At 47.0% G+C, this 17793-nt stretch overlaps 1 protein-coding gene across 5 annotated transcripts in view; it reads left to right on the top strand.

Moving 5' to 3' along the window:
* kst (spectrin beta chain, non-erythrocytic 5 kst) overlaps window positions 1-17793 on the top strand; it is a 32478-nt gene that overhangs the window by 10664 nt on the left and 4021 nt on the right. For 4 of the 5 annotated variants that reach the window (XM_043426626.1, XM_043426625.1, XM_043426621.1 and 1 more), the window contains 7 exons: window positions 6200-6425; window positions 6525-6802; window positions 6878-10845; window positions 10932-11217; window positions 11995-12656; window positions 12922-13002; window positions 13348-17707. In XM_043426626.1, the coding sequence (XP_043282561.1) occupies window positions 6200-6425; window positions 6525-6802; window positions 6878-10845; window positions 10932-11217; window positions 11995-12656; window positions 12922-13002; window positions 13348-17707 (9861 nt within the window). The remainder of the gene's footprint in view (window positions 1-6199; window positions 6426-6524; window positions 6803-6877; window positions 10846-10931; window positions 11218-11994; window positions 12657-12921; window positions 13003-13347; window positions 17708-17793) is intronic. The other variant, XM_043426624.1, reaches the window with a different exon arrangement.

Raw genomic sequence — 17793 nt, 5'->3', positions numbered from 1 at the left:
AATTCGGAAGTTGAAAATTGGAGGAAGTTCGTTGCGGAGTTAGAAAATTTCTTCTTTCGTTGAGAGCAGTCTCGGTCGTCTGGAACTCAAGTTCGTCGGGGGGCTTCCAGGAACCCGAAAATCGACGAGCGGAGGAACAAGGGGCAGTAAAAAATAATGAGAACTCTTGTTGCATTCCAAGGATGCGAAGTTTAATTACACGCTTCCGCGCCGCAGCATCAAGGTCGGAATGGACCAGGGAATTAGAAGTCAGACGAGGAACTGGATCCGTAATTGGGTTCTCGGTAATGGGTAGCTTAATAAATTCGAGCGGGAGGGAAGCTCGAGGTTTAGAAATATGAGGAAAAGGATGCTGCCGGGTCCGGTAAGAGTTACGGCTCTTGGGAGATCGCTGACGGATGAAAAGATTGGCAGAAAGCTGATGTGGAAGTTGAGGCGTGAGGCGCTCAGCCTCGCTGTAAGCGGAGTAGCTTTTGGGCTCGCAGCGATAACAGAAATGAAAGAAAAGAAGGTAAAATGGAAGAAACTCGGATAAGAACGATGAGTAAGGCGAAAAAGGAAGGAACGATAACAAAGTTGCATTCCCGGATGAGCGGGGCCCCGTACGAACAACGATTTTGATAAAAAGCTTCATTTTGTCTTTTCAATTGTACAGGATGCGAGAGAATTTTCGAATACAGAATCATGGAGGAAGCGAAAAAGGAAGGAGAGCGAACAAGAGGAGAGAAGAGGAGAAGGAGAGAGTGGAAGAAGCAAGAAATGGAGAGAGGGAGGTCAGCGACCGCGCAAAACTCGCTAGACCGTGAGCCCCGAGAGCGAACCAGCGGGGCCACGAGTGAAACAGCAAAGGCGAAACTCGATGTGAAATAAAACCGGAGCTGAACGCATATACACATGAGAAAAGGGAGAGAGGAAGAGAGAGAAAGGGGGAAGAAAAAGAAACGATGTGGGGGTTCATCGGTTATCGAGCGGAGGCGCTCTCGCCACGACAATGCTCTTGTCGCAGCGGAGATCCTTTGCTCTTTTGCCATTAAGGGCCTGTGTGTGATCATGGAGAGAGAGAGAGAGAGAGAAAGAAACGTAGAAAGAGGAGAAGCGAGGATCTATGGGTTTAGCCACCGTGCGCACAAAACAAAAGGGAGCTTCGTTACGAGCTCTCGTTGCTGCATCCCCGAGACTCTCTTTTCCTGTGGCTGTTGACCGTCCTTCAAAAGCATCGAACCTGAAAAAATCACGTCGAAAATGAGAAAAATTCACGAACGAGACAAAACTCGATTTTATTCTCCTGCAAAATGCACTTTCAAAGAAAACCGAATCTCCTCGGTCCTGTGACCTTTAAATCTTGACCAAGGATCCACGAACACCCTGTATACGAGAACAATACAATGGGACTATATATCCGAGGAGGAGAAAAGAGAAAAGTACACAGGCTTAAGGACCTCGGGGCGCGTTTGTCGCATGTCCAGGATCAACGAGGGGAACGATAGTTGCTCGAATAAATGCAGAGAAACTTCTCGAAGAATGGTCGCCTTTTAACGATCTTCTCTCGATTAAGAGGAAACGTTTCGCCCGTTCAAGGACTCGCTCCCAATCCCATACTTTCACTTGTTTTTTCCTTCGTCAATGAAAACACACACTTTTCGAATCTAAAACGACGATCCTTTTATTTTATTCGTCATTTCGTTTCCTCTCACGTATTACTCAAGTCGTTGCAACGCACTCGCTTCCTCTTCGCGTTTTAAGAATCTCCCTTTCGTATCCCCGGTCTTTGCCTCGAAACTCCGCCCCGTTGCAACCGATCTCCCTCCCGCTCGTTTTTCTTCTTCCATTCTCGGCTGATTCACCGATCTCTTTCGGTTATTACACTCTCGAGAACTTTTAACCGCAACATCATCCAGTTTTCTCGATGTGTTTACGTGCACGTGTGTGCACCATAAATCCCCCCCTCACGCTTCCCCTCTTCGCCCTCCTCCGTGATAATCTCTCGTTAATTAGAGAGACTCTTACTCGAGAGACGAGAACCGAGCACATTTCGTACTCTCGAAGGAAATACGAGTAACGAACTCTCCTCCACCACTCGAGAAGCAATTTACGAGTTCGTCATCCCAAATCTATAATCGTTTCTCACAACGAACACACGGACTCTCTGTTCGTAAGCAACCACTCGCTAGCCAGTTTTTTTTTTCCACTCTTGAGATTTCATCATCGAGCAGTAACATTTGAACGCTCTTTCATTCAATACGATTCTTGTCCACATTTTTTCCTCGCCCATTTTCACGCTAGTTTTACTCCCAAGTTCTTCTCGACGAGTCTGAGCGTTTGGTGGACGATCAATGATAATTTGACGTAATCGAAAAAGCTTCGGTATAGGAAAAATTGAAATTTACGGATTCTCGTAGCATTTCACTCGTCGGCAGCGTTTTCAGAGACTTCCCGTGGACGCTGCAACGTTGTGAGAAATTGGAAAGATTTTATCTTCAGAACGGAGCGCTTGGAAGGCTGAAAAATACTTTTTTCTCGTCCACTCCTAAACGCCTGACGTGGGAAGAGCTCGCACAATATTACGATCCGAGAGTCCCGCCAGTGACTCAGTATTTGTTCGATGATGATGCAACGACTTTTCGTTTGTTTGCACAGTACTCCATGCTTGCGCGTTCTTCCATACACGTTGATATTTATAAATACAAAAAAAAAGGTGAAGCAGGAAGGAGACAATGTAAATAGCGCGAGGCGTGTGCGAGTCAATTCTTGATTAATCACTCGCCAATTCGGTTGAACAACGATTCGAGTAAAATAATGGTTCTGCGAGAGGAAACGCGTCTTTTTTGCCCCGGCTCTGTGACTCCCCGCGGAAATCTCACGTTCTCAAAGCGACTCTCGAGCAACAATGGAGCGAAGAAAGTCTCTCGCGGAATTCCGCACGAGTCACGATCTTTTCACTCAATTTCGCGTTCCCCTTTTTTCCTCGGGAATTTGGCAACGCTTCCGCGCTCCGCCGCTGGAGCAGGGCGAGGCCCCAGCATCGAGGAAGCTGACGAGACTTATGAAATAATGAGGAAGGCGCAACGAGGGGAAACTGTTTTGCACCAACGGACATAACGGACGCTTCCTCCACGGGGAATCTTCTCTCTTCTCCGCTACAACGTACTCCTGCGAGCAATCTCCTTCCTCCGCGACGTCGAAGCAGCTCCGCTCTCTTTCTATCCCGCCTGCCCCTTGCGCGGCCCCTTTTCTTCTCCCCGGCAAACGTGCAGCACCGGGAGTACAACCTTGTACTCTATAACCATTCACGGTATCTCGTGTAAAGGAGCCCGGCAAGAACGGCCCAGTCTCTCGGCTCTTTCCCTCCTCGCGGCCTCTCCCTCGCGCTCTTTTCCACCGTTTTTTCTCCTTTTCTCCACTCGCACGTGCTTCCCACGATATCCATCGCTCGCGTTCAATCTCCTATCGCAACACTTGATTCACAAACCTTCCGAATGACCCTTCCCATTGACCCCGTTTCATTGCGCAAGAGCCTCGAATTTATCGTTTTCATAATTGGCTCCTCAAATGTCTGAAGATTCGTTCGGTTTTTGAGGAGGAATTCGTATACAAAGGCTGCCTCCCTCGCGCGGTTGCTTCCGCTCGCCCCTTCATTTTTCATTCCATTGCTCGAAATTCTGCCCCCCCCCGGGCGCTCGAGAAATCATTTAGCGCTCGATTCGCTTTTCTCCCTCGCTCTCGTACGGCAACGATCGACATTCCGTGGCTCGCGAAGAATGCAAACGGGCTGCCCGCGGCCGCTGCCGCGATGCAATGCGACTGTTTTCCCCTCACAGTCTCACTTTTCAGTGTGCGAATCTTCGCTCGTACGTGCGTGCTGAACACGAGGAACGAGAGAACCGCTATACACGCGCGCTCGCTCGGAGCTAACGACTCGGCGAAAAGAGAAAGAGTGCGAGCAGGGACGAACGGTTATTCCAATAGATTTTACATCTAAATTCGTTTGCCTCTGCAGTGTGCTCGGATTGCTGCAATTGGAGCGATGAAAATCGATCGCTACGGCAGGAGGATCGATGGGGATTCGTATTGCCGGGGGAATTTCGAAGATTCGGAAGCAGCAAAGTCGAGCGGACACCAAAGCTTTTTCGTCGAATCCCGAGACTGCTCGCACTCGCCTCGACGTTCGTATTTTTTCACAAGGCCTCGGACTCGAGGCTCTCGTGAAATATGTACGTGGTTCGATGCCTCGCTACAATTATCAGCGTGCACTGACCGATGCGGTAGAAATAGCTCGCTCGTTCACCCGCGATCACGCTCCGTGTACAGGCTGTCCGCGCCACAGGATAAAAAAACTGTTATACGAAGAGAAACGGAGATAAAAGAATTGCTGGCCGCGTAGGAATTGCATAGCGAACTAATTCTGCATCGACGCAACTCTTTATTACCGCACACCGCGCCTCGCCTCTCCTTCCTCGCATTTTGTCTTTCGCGCGCGAAGCTCACGCTCGCGAAGAAACTCTTTGCGTAATGTGAGAGACATTCTAATCGGTACGCGCTTAATTCTCAGGCAGGAATAAACGGGCCGCTGGGACTGAAAGTTTGGCTTTGGTTTCGAGGCATTTATCAGCAACCGAAAGTTCGCGGGGTGCGGAAGCACACACTTTTTATGTGTGCTTCGAAAAAGAAACGAGTTTCGTCGACGCCGAGGAAAGAAGCTCGTTGGAATTGCGCCGCTTCCGTTATTTCGACGATGCTCTGCTCGGAACGCACGAACGAGAATGCTAATGACACCGTTATTGATTAATGAATTATGAAATAATTCATTTATCGACGTGCAAGGAGATTGGTGAAAACGATTTGATAATGCAGCTCAATGAATTTCTCTTGTGTGCATTTACTTGATATGCAGCACTGCACGAAATAGCAGTGGCCGAGGCGAAGGCGAACGAGTGGCGTATAACGGATTAAACGGCACGCCTCGTAATTTTAAAAGGATCGAAAACCTCGTAAGAATGATGAACGAGATTTCGATTATTCAACGCTCCCTCATTTCCCACAATTCTTCCACGTTTTTTCCTTCCCTCCATTCGATAATAGAGAGGCATTATTTGTGCATCCTGCTTTCTCCCATTTCCCCGATATATCGTTCGTTCTGACAAATTAAATTGGACGTTTCGCCTCCGGAGAATCGTCGAATCCGCTTATTTGTCGCCTCGTTTAAGATAAATCTTTGTACATTGTTTATTTTTTGCTCCCTCCCCCGAAGAGTATCATCACGCTCCGAGCAAATGGAAGATTATTTTCTGAGCGTCCTTGATAAAAACGACATTCCAGAGATTGCGACACATCGACGTAAATAAACTAATGACTGTGTCGAGAAACTCGTAATACGATCGTACGGCGCGGCATTATAATGATATATATAATATAATTAGCTGGACGTTCTCGCCCCCCACCCCGCCTCTGCCAACGAAAGGTGAATGCAATGTTTGTTTTAAGACGTTTCGAAGCAACGGTTCAAACGGTTTTACCGTTACGAGAAAAATATCTCTTTATTCGCGACGATTTAACGTGACGGAATTAGCCACGATACGAAACACATGCCACTTTCCAATGACAAGTGCACAATGATTTCACGCGAGGCCCGCGGAGCATTCCGGACTCTCGCGCCTCGTCATTCTACATTAGTCATCTTCCTTAATTCCGATTTTTCATTCGGTGTACAGTCATCGACGTTCGAGACTGGGATTACATTTTCGAAATAGTCGCGTTTCGTTTGTATTCTCAATCTTTCAAAACTTTATTACTTAATTTGCAGAGTTTGAAAATAATTGGCGAACTGCGTTAGTCATTCTGCTTAATTTTCTATACTTTCTATGCTTAAGGATCCTTCCGAGAATAAATTCGAAGGATTTCGTCTCAGAGGATTCGAACTGGGGTGAAAAACGAGCTCTGAAAGTACGGTGCAAAGGAAAAATTAAGTTTTTGCAATGAAAATTTAATTCTACCCCGAAATACTTGGAGTTGAGCATATTTTAAAATAATTTTAATCGAGTCTGTACGTTCCGCATTGCGAGACCGTGACTAGCGAGCATATCGCAACCACTTTATCTTCGTTTTATCTCGACGAGCGTATCTCATGTTTTTTATTATTTAACACGGATCAAATAGACACAGGATATAAAACTGGAGACGTTGTTTTATTATTTGATGGCAGGTGCGATTGGAGAGCATCGGAGCTGAGGACATCGTCGATGGAAATCCGAGACTCATACTCGGACTCATCTGGACGATTATTCTCCGCTTCCAGATCCAGGAAATCGAGATCGACGTCGACGAGGAGAACGAGAGCAGCGAGAAAAAGTCAGCCAAGGATGCTCTTCTACTGTGGTGCCAAAGAAAGACGAACGGCTATCCCGAAGTCAACATACAGGACTTTACAGGTAAAAAAATATGAGCGAATGGACGAACGAAGGGGGCAAAAAAGTTGCAAGAGAGTCGATGAATATTTTGAATAATTTATGAAAATAATCTTCTTCAAGGTTCGTGGCGCAGCGGTCTTGGATTCAATGCCCTCATCCACGCTCACAGACCGGACCTTGTCAATTGGTCGGAACTCGGTCAGGGCAAGCACATCGACAACCTTAATTATGCGTTCGACGTGGCCAACTCGGAGCTGGGAATTCCTCGACTCCTCGACGCTGAGGACGTCGACACCCAGAGGCCCGATGAAAAATCCATCATCACATACGTCGCTTCGTATTATCACACATTCGCCAGGATGAAGAACGAAATAAAGAGTGGCAAGAGAATAGCAAATGTAAGAATTGCAAAATCATTGGGGGCGACCTTACGCTGAGAGAACTTTACACTTATCGGACCCTTTTGTTTTCAGATCGTTGGACAAATGATGGACGCGGACAACATGAAAGTCCATTATGAGAAATTAACGACGAATTTGCTCGAGTGGATAAAACTGAAGATCGGGGTATTGGAGAACCGCAGCTTTCCGAACTCGCTCGAGGGAATACAGCGTGAACTGTTGGCCTTCAAACAGTATCGCACCGTGGAGAAGCCTCCGAAATATAAGGAGCGCTCGGAAATCGAGGCGCTTTACTTTCACATAAACACGCAATTGAAGTCGCTAAATCAACCGGCGTTTATTCCTCAAGAGGGTCAGTTGGTGCACGACATCGAGAGAAATTGGGTCGAGCTCGAGAGAGCCGAACATCGACGGGAGGTTGCACTGCGCACGGAATTGTTACGTCAAGAGCGTCTGGAACAGTTGAATTACAAGTTTGAGAAAAAGAGCGTCTTGCGGGAGGGCTATCTCAAGGAAATGATACAAGTTTTGTCGGATCCTCGCTACGGTAGCAATCTCGCACAAATTGATGCAACGGTGAAGAAACACGAGGCGATAAGCGCCGATATACTTGCTCGGGAAGAACGTTTTCACGATTTGACCAATATGTCGGAGGAGCTCGTGAGGGAGAATTATCACGGTATGGAAAGAGTCCAAGGACGCGAGCACGAGGTGTTGCAAAGGTGGAAAGAACTTTTGGCCTTGTTGGATCATCACAAAGTAAATCTGACAGCGTTGTGTTCACTGATGAGTTTGATGAGGGAAATCGACACCACGTTAGCGACGATACAAGAGCTGCAGTTGAATTTCCAGAGCACCGACGTCGGACCACATTTATTGGGTGTTGAGGATTTGCTGCAAAAGCATAGTCTCCAGGAATTGCAAGTGACCGCACTGGGCGAGAGTCAAAGAAGGTTGGGCAGACAAGCCGCTCAGCATTTGACTCAACCGTTGAGCAAGGAAGCTCCATTGTTGCAACAAAAACTCGAGACTCTAAACGCCGCTTACGACGAGCTCGTCGAGAACAGCAAAGAACGCAAGGCCCGTCTCGAGGACGCTAGAAATTTTTTCCACTTTTTGCAGGATCACGAGGACGAGGAATCGTGGTTGGTTGAGAAGCAGAGAATTTGCAAAGCAGGAATATCGGCTAAAGATTTACGAGCCGTCATATCGTTGCAGCAGAAACACAAAGCGCTGCAGGATGAAATGAAAGTCAGGAGACCCAAGTCCGAGCAGTTGTGCAGCGCTGGGAGAAAGCTCATATCCGACGGGCATCCTTCCGCGTTGGAGATACAAAATCGCATCGACTCGCTTCAGGAGCACTGGCGAGTTCTCGAGGAACTGGCCGCCTTGAGGAAAAAACAGTTGGAAGACGCGGCCGAAGCCTTTCAGTATTATACCGATGCGAACGAGGCGGATTCGTGGATGAACGAAAAAATGGCACTCGTCGCTTCGCAGGATTACGGTGTCGACGAGCCGAGCGCCCAAGCACTTCTGCAGAGGCACAAAGATCTCGAAGGTGAATTGAACGCTTACAAAGGTGACGTACAGTCGTTGAACCTTCAAGCCGAAAAGCTCATCAAAGCGGGTATATCGACCCTGGAATTGTCAGCTGATCCGGAGCCAGTTGCCGAACTGGAACAAGAAGAGTGGAGCAAAGAAGTGCGTTTGGTGCCGCAGGACGAGTGGGTCGACGAGATCGTCGAACGGGTAGAGCCGCGCACGGTTATCGAGGAACGTCTCGTTCCCCAAGTCAAGAGTCTTTATCCATTCAGCGGACAAGGAATGCAAATGACGAAAGGCGAAATAATGTTTCTCCTGAACAAGACAAATCCGGATTGGTGGAACGTTAGAAAAGTTGACGGTGCTGACGGTTTCGTACCGGCAAACTACGTGCGAGAAATCGAGCCAAAAGTTATTCAGGTACAAGTAAAGAGGCCAGAAAAAGTTCGCGTCACCCAGAGAGTGAAGAGAACGAAAATGGTGAATCAAGTGATTCCCGTTAGGCGTGTAAAGTCCATTAAATCGACGGTGAAACCGGTGAAGAGGAGAGCAACGGTGAGCGACAGTGACAACGTTGAAAAGAGACAAAAGAGAATAAACGACACGTACGACGAGCTCCGACAATTGGCAGCGAAACGTCACGCCCTTCTCGAAGACGCTATAAGGCTTTATGGATTCTATCGCGAGTGCGATGATTTCGAAAAATGGATCAAAGACAAAGAGAAAATGTTACGAGCCGACGATTCCCGAGATAATGTTGAAACTGCGAAAAGGAAATACGAAAAATTCCTCACGGATCTTTCCGCATCGGGAAAACGCGTCGAAGCGATTGACGCCGCGGTCGACGATTTCGTTAAGCAGGGACACGGCCAATTGGACAAAGTCAAGGCTCGACAGAGACACATTCATCAATTGTGGGATCATTTGAATTGGCTCAAAGCCCAAAAGGAAAAGAGTCTCGAGGGCGCGTCGAGCGTCGAATTGTTCAATCGCACGTGCGACGAGGCGCACGATTGGATGCTCGAGAAAATTACTCAATTGGACACCGCCGAATTGGGCCCTGATCTCAAAACAGTCCAAGCACTTCAGAGACGACATCAACACTTGGAGCGAGAATTGGCTCCGGTCGAGGAGAAAGTGAGGAAAGTTAATTTATTGGCGAACAGTGTCAAGAGCTCTTATCCCAACGAACATGAAAACGTGAATGCTCGACAGAACGAGATCAAGGATCTCTGGCGTAAGGTACAAACGAAGGCGAAAGAGCGACGATCCCGTTTGGAGGATGCGGTTGGCCAGCAGATATTCATGAACAGTTCCAAGAGCCTCATTAATTGGGCGACCGACGTTCAGGAACTCATGAAAGCGGAAGAGCCCGTTCGCGACGTTGCGACTGCGGAACAGCTGCGAAAAAAGCACACGGAACTCGGGGAAGAAATAAAAACGCGAGAAGACGAATTTCGGGAAGTTGAAGAGCTCGGCGATCAATTGTTACACAGAAATCCATCTTTGGTCGAAGTCCGCGAACGTTTGGACAAACTTCGAGGTCTTTATCAGGCTGTTACCTCAGATTGGAACGACAAAGAAGATTGGTTGTGTCAGTGTCTCGAGCTGCAACAATTCAATCGCGAAGCTGATCAGATCGAGGCGACCACGAGCTCCCACGAAGCTTTCTTGGACTTCACCAATTTAGGAGAATCTCTGGACGACGTCGAGGCACTTTTGAAGCAACACGAGAAATTCGAAAACACTCTGAGCGCTCAGGACGACAGAATGAAGGCTTTCAGTGACACCGCGGACCGTCTCATACTCCAGAATCATTACGAGAAAGATTACATAAACGATCGAAGAAATCAAGTTATGGCGCGTCGAGCTGCCGTCAAAGAAGCTGCCCAAGGACGACGCGCCGCTCTCAAAGCTTCCGAACATTATCAACAGTTCTCAGCCGAGGTGGACGACCTCCGTGATTGGCTGGGCGATAAAATGAAAATTGCCTCCGACGAGAGCTATCGCGATCTCAATAATCTCGAGAGGAAGCTACAAAAGCACGAAGCTTTCGAGAGGGAATTACGCGCGAACGAGGGCCAACTGAGAGCCGTGAACAAAGCCGGAAAAGCTCTTATATCCGAGGAAAATTATCGTTCTCAAGACGTCGGTAAAACTCTCGAGGATTTGAACTGTCAGTGGAACCGTCTCGTTACCTTGTCTCTGCAAAAAGGAAGCAGACTACGACAGGCTGCCTCTCAACACGGCTTCAATCGTACGATGGAAGACGCCAGGTTGAAACTCGAGGAAATTGAAAGCTCGTTACAGAGCAAACGCGTCGGTACCGATCTTCGAAGCTGCAAAGATTTACTCAAAAAACATCAAACCCTCGAGACTGATATGGGACAGTGGGAACAAAAGGTCGATGATCTCGTCGCTATGGGACAAGAAATGGCACACGAGGGTCATTTCGATGCTGCCAACATTTTGGAAAGTAGCCAAGCTACACAACGCAAGTGAGTCCACATTTTATTCAATTTTTAACCATTTTTTTTTTCCATCTTCGAACTCGAGTTAATTTCTTCTCTTATTCTTGTTACAGATTCCGTAGTTTGAAAGAACCTGCTCGAAAACGGAGGGAGGCATTGGAAGAGAGTCTGAGGTTTCACAAATTCGGTTTCGAGCTCGACGCGGAGCTTCAATGGATCAAAGACCATCTACCCCAGGCATCTTCGACGATGCTCGGACAAAATTTACATCAGACTCAAAGCTTGCACAAAAAGCACAAAAAATTCGAGGCTGAGATCGCGGGACATCAGCCGATGATCGACAAGACACTGATGTCCGGACAAACGCTCATAGATCAAGTTCATCCGGAACGAAAAAAGGTGAAGATTCAATTTGAACTCGCATTTATGTTCTACCTTCATGAACTTTGTCTCAATCTACGCTATTTTCTTGCGTGTGTCGTTGTGCGCATTCGCACGCACTCGTTCGCGCCACTTTCCAATTGATTTTTGACATTCTGGTATAAGAAAGTACAATTTTTGCACAGACGCAGCACCTACGAGAACCGTGGGTCCCCAGAGGTAAGGCCAAGAGATGCATGAAAAAAAGAAAATGTTTTCCTGACGTTTGACAACCACGTTTTGGTGGTTCCAATTCGCCGATTAATTTGTGCACTTTTCATTACTTATGTCGACTCAATTTGTTTTCGATTTGAATATTACTCACAGTTGTTAGCAGTGGAAGAAAAAGAGACACGCATTTAACGTTATTTTCCTTCGTCTTGATTAAACAAATCACGTTTTTTCACGAGGAGGGTGGATTCCCTATACGACGCACCATTGAGGAATGCTTTTTTTACTTTTCGGAAGATCAGCACAATTTAATTCAATATTGAATCATAGTTTTTTCAAAGAAAATTGATGCTTCGCGGATCAAGCAAAAAATGACATAATTGAAAAAACCTAATAGCCCGAATTTATTGAAAATTATTAGGAAAAATATACCAACCGACTATTTGTTTCGTTTTCAGTGTTATAATTTGTTTTAGTTTTTCAGCATGCATGTGCACATAACGCGATGGCTGATTAGTGTTTGACAGAAATATTCTTCCCATAGTAAAAACATGGAATAACGAGCATCGTTTAAAATTCCAACAGATTCAAGAATTGTGCGACGAGCTCGACGAGGCATGGAAAGATCTCCAGGACAAAGCCGGGGAACGAAGCCGCGCCCTGGACCTGTCACTTCGTGCTCAAGAGTTTTTCTTCGAGGCTGGCGAAGTCGAGGGTTGGCTGAGTGAGAAAAACGACATGCTGAGTTCGACGGACTACGGTAGAGATCGCGACGCAGCGACGAAATTATTAACGAAGCACAAAGCGGTGGAACTCGAATTGGACACTTACAATGGAATTGTAACGGAAATGGGACACACGGCGACCGCGATGATAAACGGGAAACACCCGGACAGCAAAGCGATCGCCAACAAGCAGCAATCGATTGCCCAACAGATGCGAGCACTTCAAAGATTGGCGACGACGAGACAGCAACGATTGATGGAGAGCATGTATCGTCACGAATATTTCCTGGAGAGTAGGGAGCTCGAGCAATGGATCAAAGAGCAGGAGCAAGCCGCTGCGTCCGAAGATTACGGTCAGGATTACGAGCATCTTCTCATTCTACAGGCCAAATTCAACGACTTTAAACATCGCATCGAAGCTGGCTCCGAAAGATTCAACCAGTGCGAGGAATTGGCAAGGAAATTGATCGCCAACGAGAGTCCTTATATCCAGGAAATCGAAAAACGTCAAGAGCAGCTTGGGTGAGTTCCAAATCACGTAGAGACCGATTTTTCACATGGGTCTTTCTCGATCTACCATTTACACGGTTGACTTCTGTCACTTCTGTAGAATATCGAATGCGGTTTTCCTCCTCTTCTTGTTTCCAATTAACACACGATATGTTTATCATGTCTTTTCTGCATTGATTTTCGGTCGATAGAGAATTTTTCAGCTGTCAGTAGAACGGAGTAGTTGTAAACTCGGTGCGTGGGGTAGCATTCAGTTCTAACGTTACGTTTTTAATAGTGCTAATGATGATGATGATGATGATGGTGGTGATGATGATGATCCTGTCATACAAGTACGCAAGCAACACCAGCACATGCGGTAAGTTGGTGATAGAATGGAATCATTTTCTTGCTTTACTCCCAACTGCCATGTCATCGCAGAATCACGTCGGATACATCGTTTCTCTGTGGGTTTATTATTTTATAGAATTTCGGCACGTAGCGAGTGGCTAGAAAATGTAGAAAACGGATGTTTCTCTTTCCACACTTATCATCAAGTATTTATCGTCAATCGTTGATGGACGATATTTCGTGTTTGTGACGAATGTCTGTTGCACGTTTCTCTTTTCGCACGTTCCTTTTTTCACTAACCTTTTGGGTTTCATTCTTGCAACAATATGAGGAATTTGGAGTTTCTTTACGTTAATTATTGATTTTCACACAGGGAATCTTGGCAACATCTCCTCGGACTGCTACGGCATCGCGAGCAACGTTTGCAAGCGGCGGGTGAAATTCATCGCTTTCATCGTGACGTCGCCGAGGCATTGTCACGAATACAAGAGAAAGAAGCTGCACTTCCGGAGGATCTGGGTCGGGATTTGAATTCTGTTCTCGCACTGATAAGGCGTCACGAAGGTTTCGAAAACGATCTAGTCGCGCTTGAGGCTCAGTTACAGGTACTCGTGGAAGATGCCTCGAGATTGCAGGTTTTGTATCCGGGCAACAATGCAGCGCACATCGATCAGCAGCAACAAATCGTAATCGCGAATTGGGAGGAGTTGAAAGAACGTTCCGCTCATAGGAGGGATCAGTTACAAGCGAGCTGCGATCTTCAAAGATTCCTTACTCAAGTGAGGGATCTCATGAACTGGGCCGCTGGTCTTCGCGCCGCAATGTCGACCGAGGACAAAGTCCGTGACGCAGCGAGCGCTCAAATATTGAAAGCGGAACACGAGGCACTTAAGAGCGAGATCGAAGCGCGAGAGGACAGTTTCCGATCAGTTCTCGACCTCGGAGACGCAATGGTACAAACGGGACATTACGCAGCACCGGAAGTTGAAGAAAAGTGTAATCAACTGTTGGACGAGAGACAGAAGCTACACACGGCCTGGCAGCAGAAAAAAGTCCGTCTCGATCAGCTCATCGACTTGCATTTCTTCTTGCGAGATGCAAAACAACTGGACAACTTATCGACCAGCCAGGAAGCCGCACTGAGTGGCGACAACTTGGGCGTTTCCGTGGAGGAAGTCGATGTCCAGGTGAAGAAGCACAACGAGTTTGAAAAACTGCTCATAACCCAGGAAGAAAAACTGACGGCTCTCCAGGAACACGGTGACAAACTTTTGGCTCAAAATCACTTTGACTCGCCAACTATAGCGAGACGAGTCAGCGAAGTTGTACAGAAACGAGCCCGAGTCCGTGATCTTTGCGAGGTGAGAAGAAAACGTTTGGAAGCGAGCCTGCTTCATGCGCAGTTCGTACGCGACGTTGGCGAGGCGGAATCTTGGATTGACGAGAAACAAAAAAAACTCGAGGCTGAAGCTTCCAAAGGCGAGGTCTCGAGCCTCGAGGATAAAATCAAGAAATTGCAAAAACATCAAGCGTTCCAAGCCGAATTGGCGGCCAATCAAAGTAGAATCGAAGAAATCAAAGCCAAAGGTGAAACTCTGTTGGCTCACAAGCATTCTTCGAGCACGGAGATTCGTCAACAGTTGGAACACTTGAATGCAACGTGGCGCAAGCTCCTGCTCATTTCCGGTAATCGCGGCAGAGGGCTCGAAGAAGCGCAGGACATATTAGAATTTAACAATCAAGTGGAGAAGATTGAAGCTTGGATCAGAGACAAAGAGATGATGGTACAGGCCGGGGACACAGGCAAAGATTACGAGCACTGTTTGAGCCTCCAAAGAAAGTTGGACGATGTCGACAGCGACATGAGAGTCGATGATGCAAGAATCAAAACGATCAACGCATTGGCGGACAAATTGATAAAGCAAGGACACGACGATGAGTCGAGGGGTATTCAACAGAGACGAGACAATTTCAATGACAAGTGGAAAGGTTTGCAGGGCGCACTGAGCGCTTACCGTGAAATATTGGCTGGGGCATTGGAAATTCATCTTTTCAATCGTGACATCGACGACACGAGTCAACGCGTCATTGAAAAATCACTGGCAATGAATACAACGGACATTGGCAAAGATTTGCCGGGAGTTGAACAATTGCAGAGAAAGCAAGAGGCCATGGAACGCGACATGACTGCGATCGAGGGCAAACTCAAAGAACATCAAGCAGAAGCGAGACAATTGTCGGATAAATATCCGGAAAATGGCCCCCAAATAAAGGCAATGTTGCACGAGTTACAATCGAACTGGGACGAATTATTGAATTTGACTCAACACCGTCGTGACGTACTTAGCCAAGCCTACACTCTTCACAAGTTCCAAGCTGATTTGCACGAGATCGAGGTTTGGGTGGCTGACACGATAAAACGTATGAACGAATCCGAGGCTCCAACTACGATATCCGAAGCCGAAGCTTTATTGGAGCTTCACCAAGAACGCAAAGCCGAGATCGACGGTCGGCACGACGCGATAAAATCCCTTCACGAGCACGGCACGAAACTCGTTTCGAAAAATCCCGAGGTCAAAGAGAGCCTCGACCATTTAGAAAAACTTCGCGATGGCCTTTGCGAAGCGTGGGAAGAACGCAGGGAGAAACTAATGCAAGCTTATCATCTGCAACAGTTCAAGGAACAAGCGGATCAGTCGGACAGTTGGCTCGCGACTAAAGAGGCCTTCCTCAACAACGACGATCTTGGCGAATCTCTCTCAGGAGTTGAAACACTCCTGCGGAAACACGTCGAATTCGAAAAAATGCTCGCTTCGCAATTGGGACGTGTCGACGAATTGGAGACTTTCGCCTCGGAAATTTTGGCAGAAAAACCTTCCGATGTTAAATCTATAGAGCAGAGATTATCAGCGGTTTGCGCTAGACGAGACAGGCTGAAGGAGAGCTCAGCAGCGAGGAAAAAGAAGCTCTTGGAGAGCAAGCGGCTGCATGAATTTTTGCGCAATATTTATGAGGTCGAAGGCTGGCTGCATCAAAAACAACAAGTAGCCGCTGACGAGAATTATCGTGATTCCACCAATTTGCAAAGCAAGATACAAAAGCATCTTGCTTTCGAGAGCGAATTGACAGCCAATAGAGGAAGAGTCGGCGCGGTTGTTGCCGAGGGTGAAGCATTAATCGAGGACAATCATTACGCCTCGAAGGAAATACAGGATCGTTTGGAAGAGCTGGAAACAGAATGGCGAGTGTTACAGGAGACGAGCGAATTGAAGAAGAACCGTTTGAACGACGCGTATCAAGCTCTTCTGTTCGGTCGTACCTTGGACGAGTTTGAAACGTGGATGGATGAAATTGAGACTCAGCTGCAGTCCGAAGATCACGGCAAGGATTTGTCGAGCGTGGCGAATTTGTTGAAACGACACACGAACCTCGAGAACGACGTGCTCGGGCACAACGAAGCTTGCGAATCCATCAAAGAGACTGCTTCCAGTTTTCAAAGAACGAAACATTTTATGAGGGACGAAATACAGCAGAGAGCAACCGCTACGATCAACAGATATCACAGTCTTCAAGAGCCAATACAAATACGTCGTGATAACCTCGAGGACGCAAAACTTTTGCATCAATTTGTTCGCGATGTCGAGGACGAGGTTCATTGGCTCACAGAAAAAGAGCATCTCGCAGCCAGCGATGATCTTGGCAATTCTTTGACGACGGTCCAGAGACTCCAGAAAAAACATCAAGCCCTCGAAGCTGAATTGATATCGAGAGAGCCCGTTGTATCTTCCCTCGCGAGTCGCGCTTCCGCTATGATTCGTGGCGGACATTTTGCCTCGGAAAAGATCGAATCCCTCTCGCAAGATTTGCAAAAACGTTTGATTCACCTGAGAGACTTGGCAAGCGTGAGGAAGCTCCGTTTGCTCGATGCCGTCGAGTCGCAAATGTTTTACGCCGAAGCCGCGGAAGCTGAGCAATGGATTAAAGAGAAGCATCCACAATTGTCTTCCATCGATTACGGCAAGGACGAAGATTCGGTGCAGTCGTTGCTGAAAAAATTGGAAGGTATCGAGCGCGATTTATCCGCTTTCGACAGCACCGTCGAGAACCTTAAGAAATTGTCCGATGGTCTCGTAAACAGGAATCATTTCGATAGCAAAAATATTGCACAAAAGCAAGCGGAAATCGAGTCAAGATTCGTTGAATTGAAAAAACTCAAAGAGTACAGACTCAAGAGGTTACTCGAGAGCGAAGAATTCTACAAATTCTTGAGACAAGCCGACGAAGTTATCGAATGGATCAGCGATCAAACGACCGTTGCCGCTTCCGAGGATTATGGCCGTGACGTTGAACACGTTGAATTGCTTATTCAAATATTTGACAACTTTTTGGCTGGTCTAACGACGAGCGAAAGTCGAGTCTTCTCGATTATCGACACTGGACAGAAGCTCATCGAGATTAACAATCCGGAAGTAAGCAAAATCAAAGCCAAAATCGATGAGACTAAACAACAATGGGACGATTTGAAAGAACTGGCTCACGCAAGACAAGAAGCTCTGGCCGGAGCTAAACAAGTCCACATGTTTGATCGAACCGCTGACGAAACTATCGCTTGGATTCAAGAGAAAGAAGCGAGTCTCAGCTCCGACGGGTATGGCCACGATTTGGAGACTATACAAGCACTCGTGCGAAAACATCAAGGCTTTGAAACCGATCTGGCTGCTGTCAAGGAACAGGTAACATATCAGAGCCAATTGAACGTATTTCTATGACTGTAAACTAAGTTTTAGAGCAACAGAGGTAACGTGTTACATTTTTTTGG

Source organism: Venturia canescens, chromosome 8 (assembly GCF_019457755.1).
Source record: "Venturia canescens isolate UGA chromosome 8, ASM1945775v1, whole genome shotgun sequence".
Classification (NCBI taxonomy): Eukaryota; Metazoa; Arthropoda; class Insecta; order Hymenoptera; family Ichneumonidae; genus Venturia; species Venturia canescens.
Note: the sequence above shows the minus strand (reverse complement) of the source record. Positions and strands in the feature narration are given on the sequence as shown.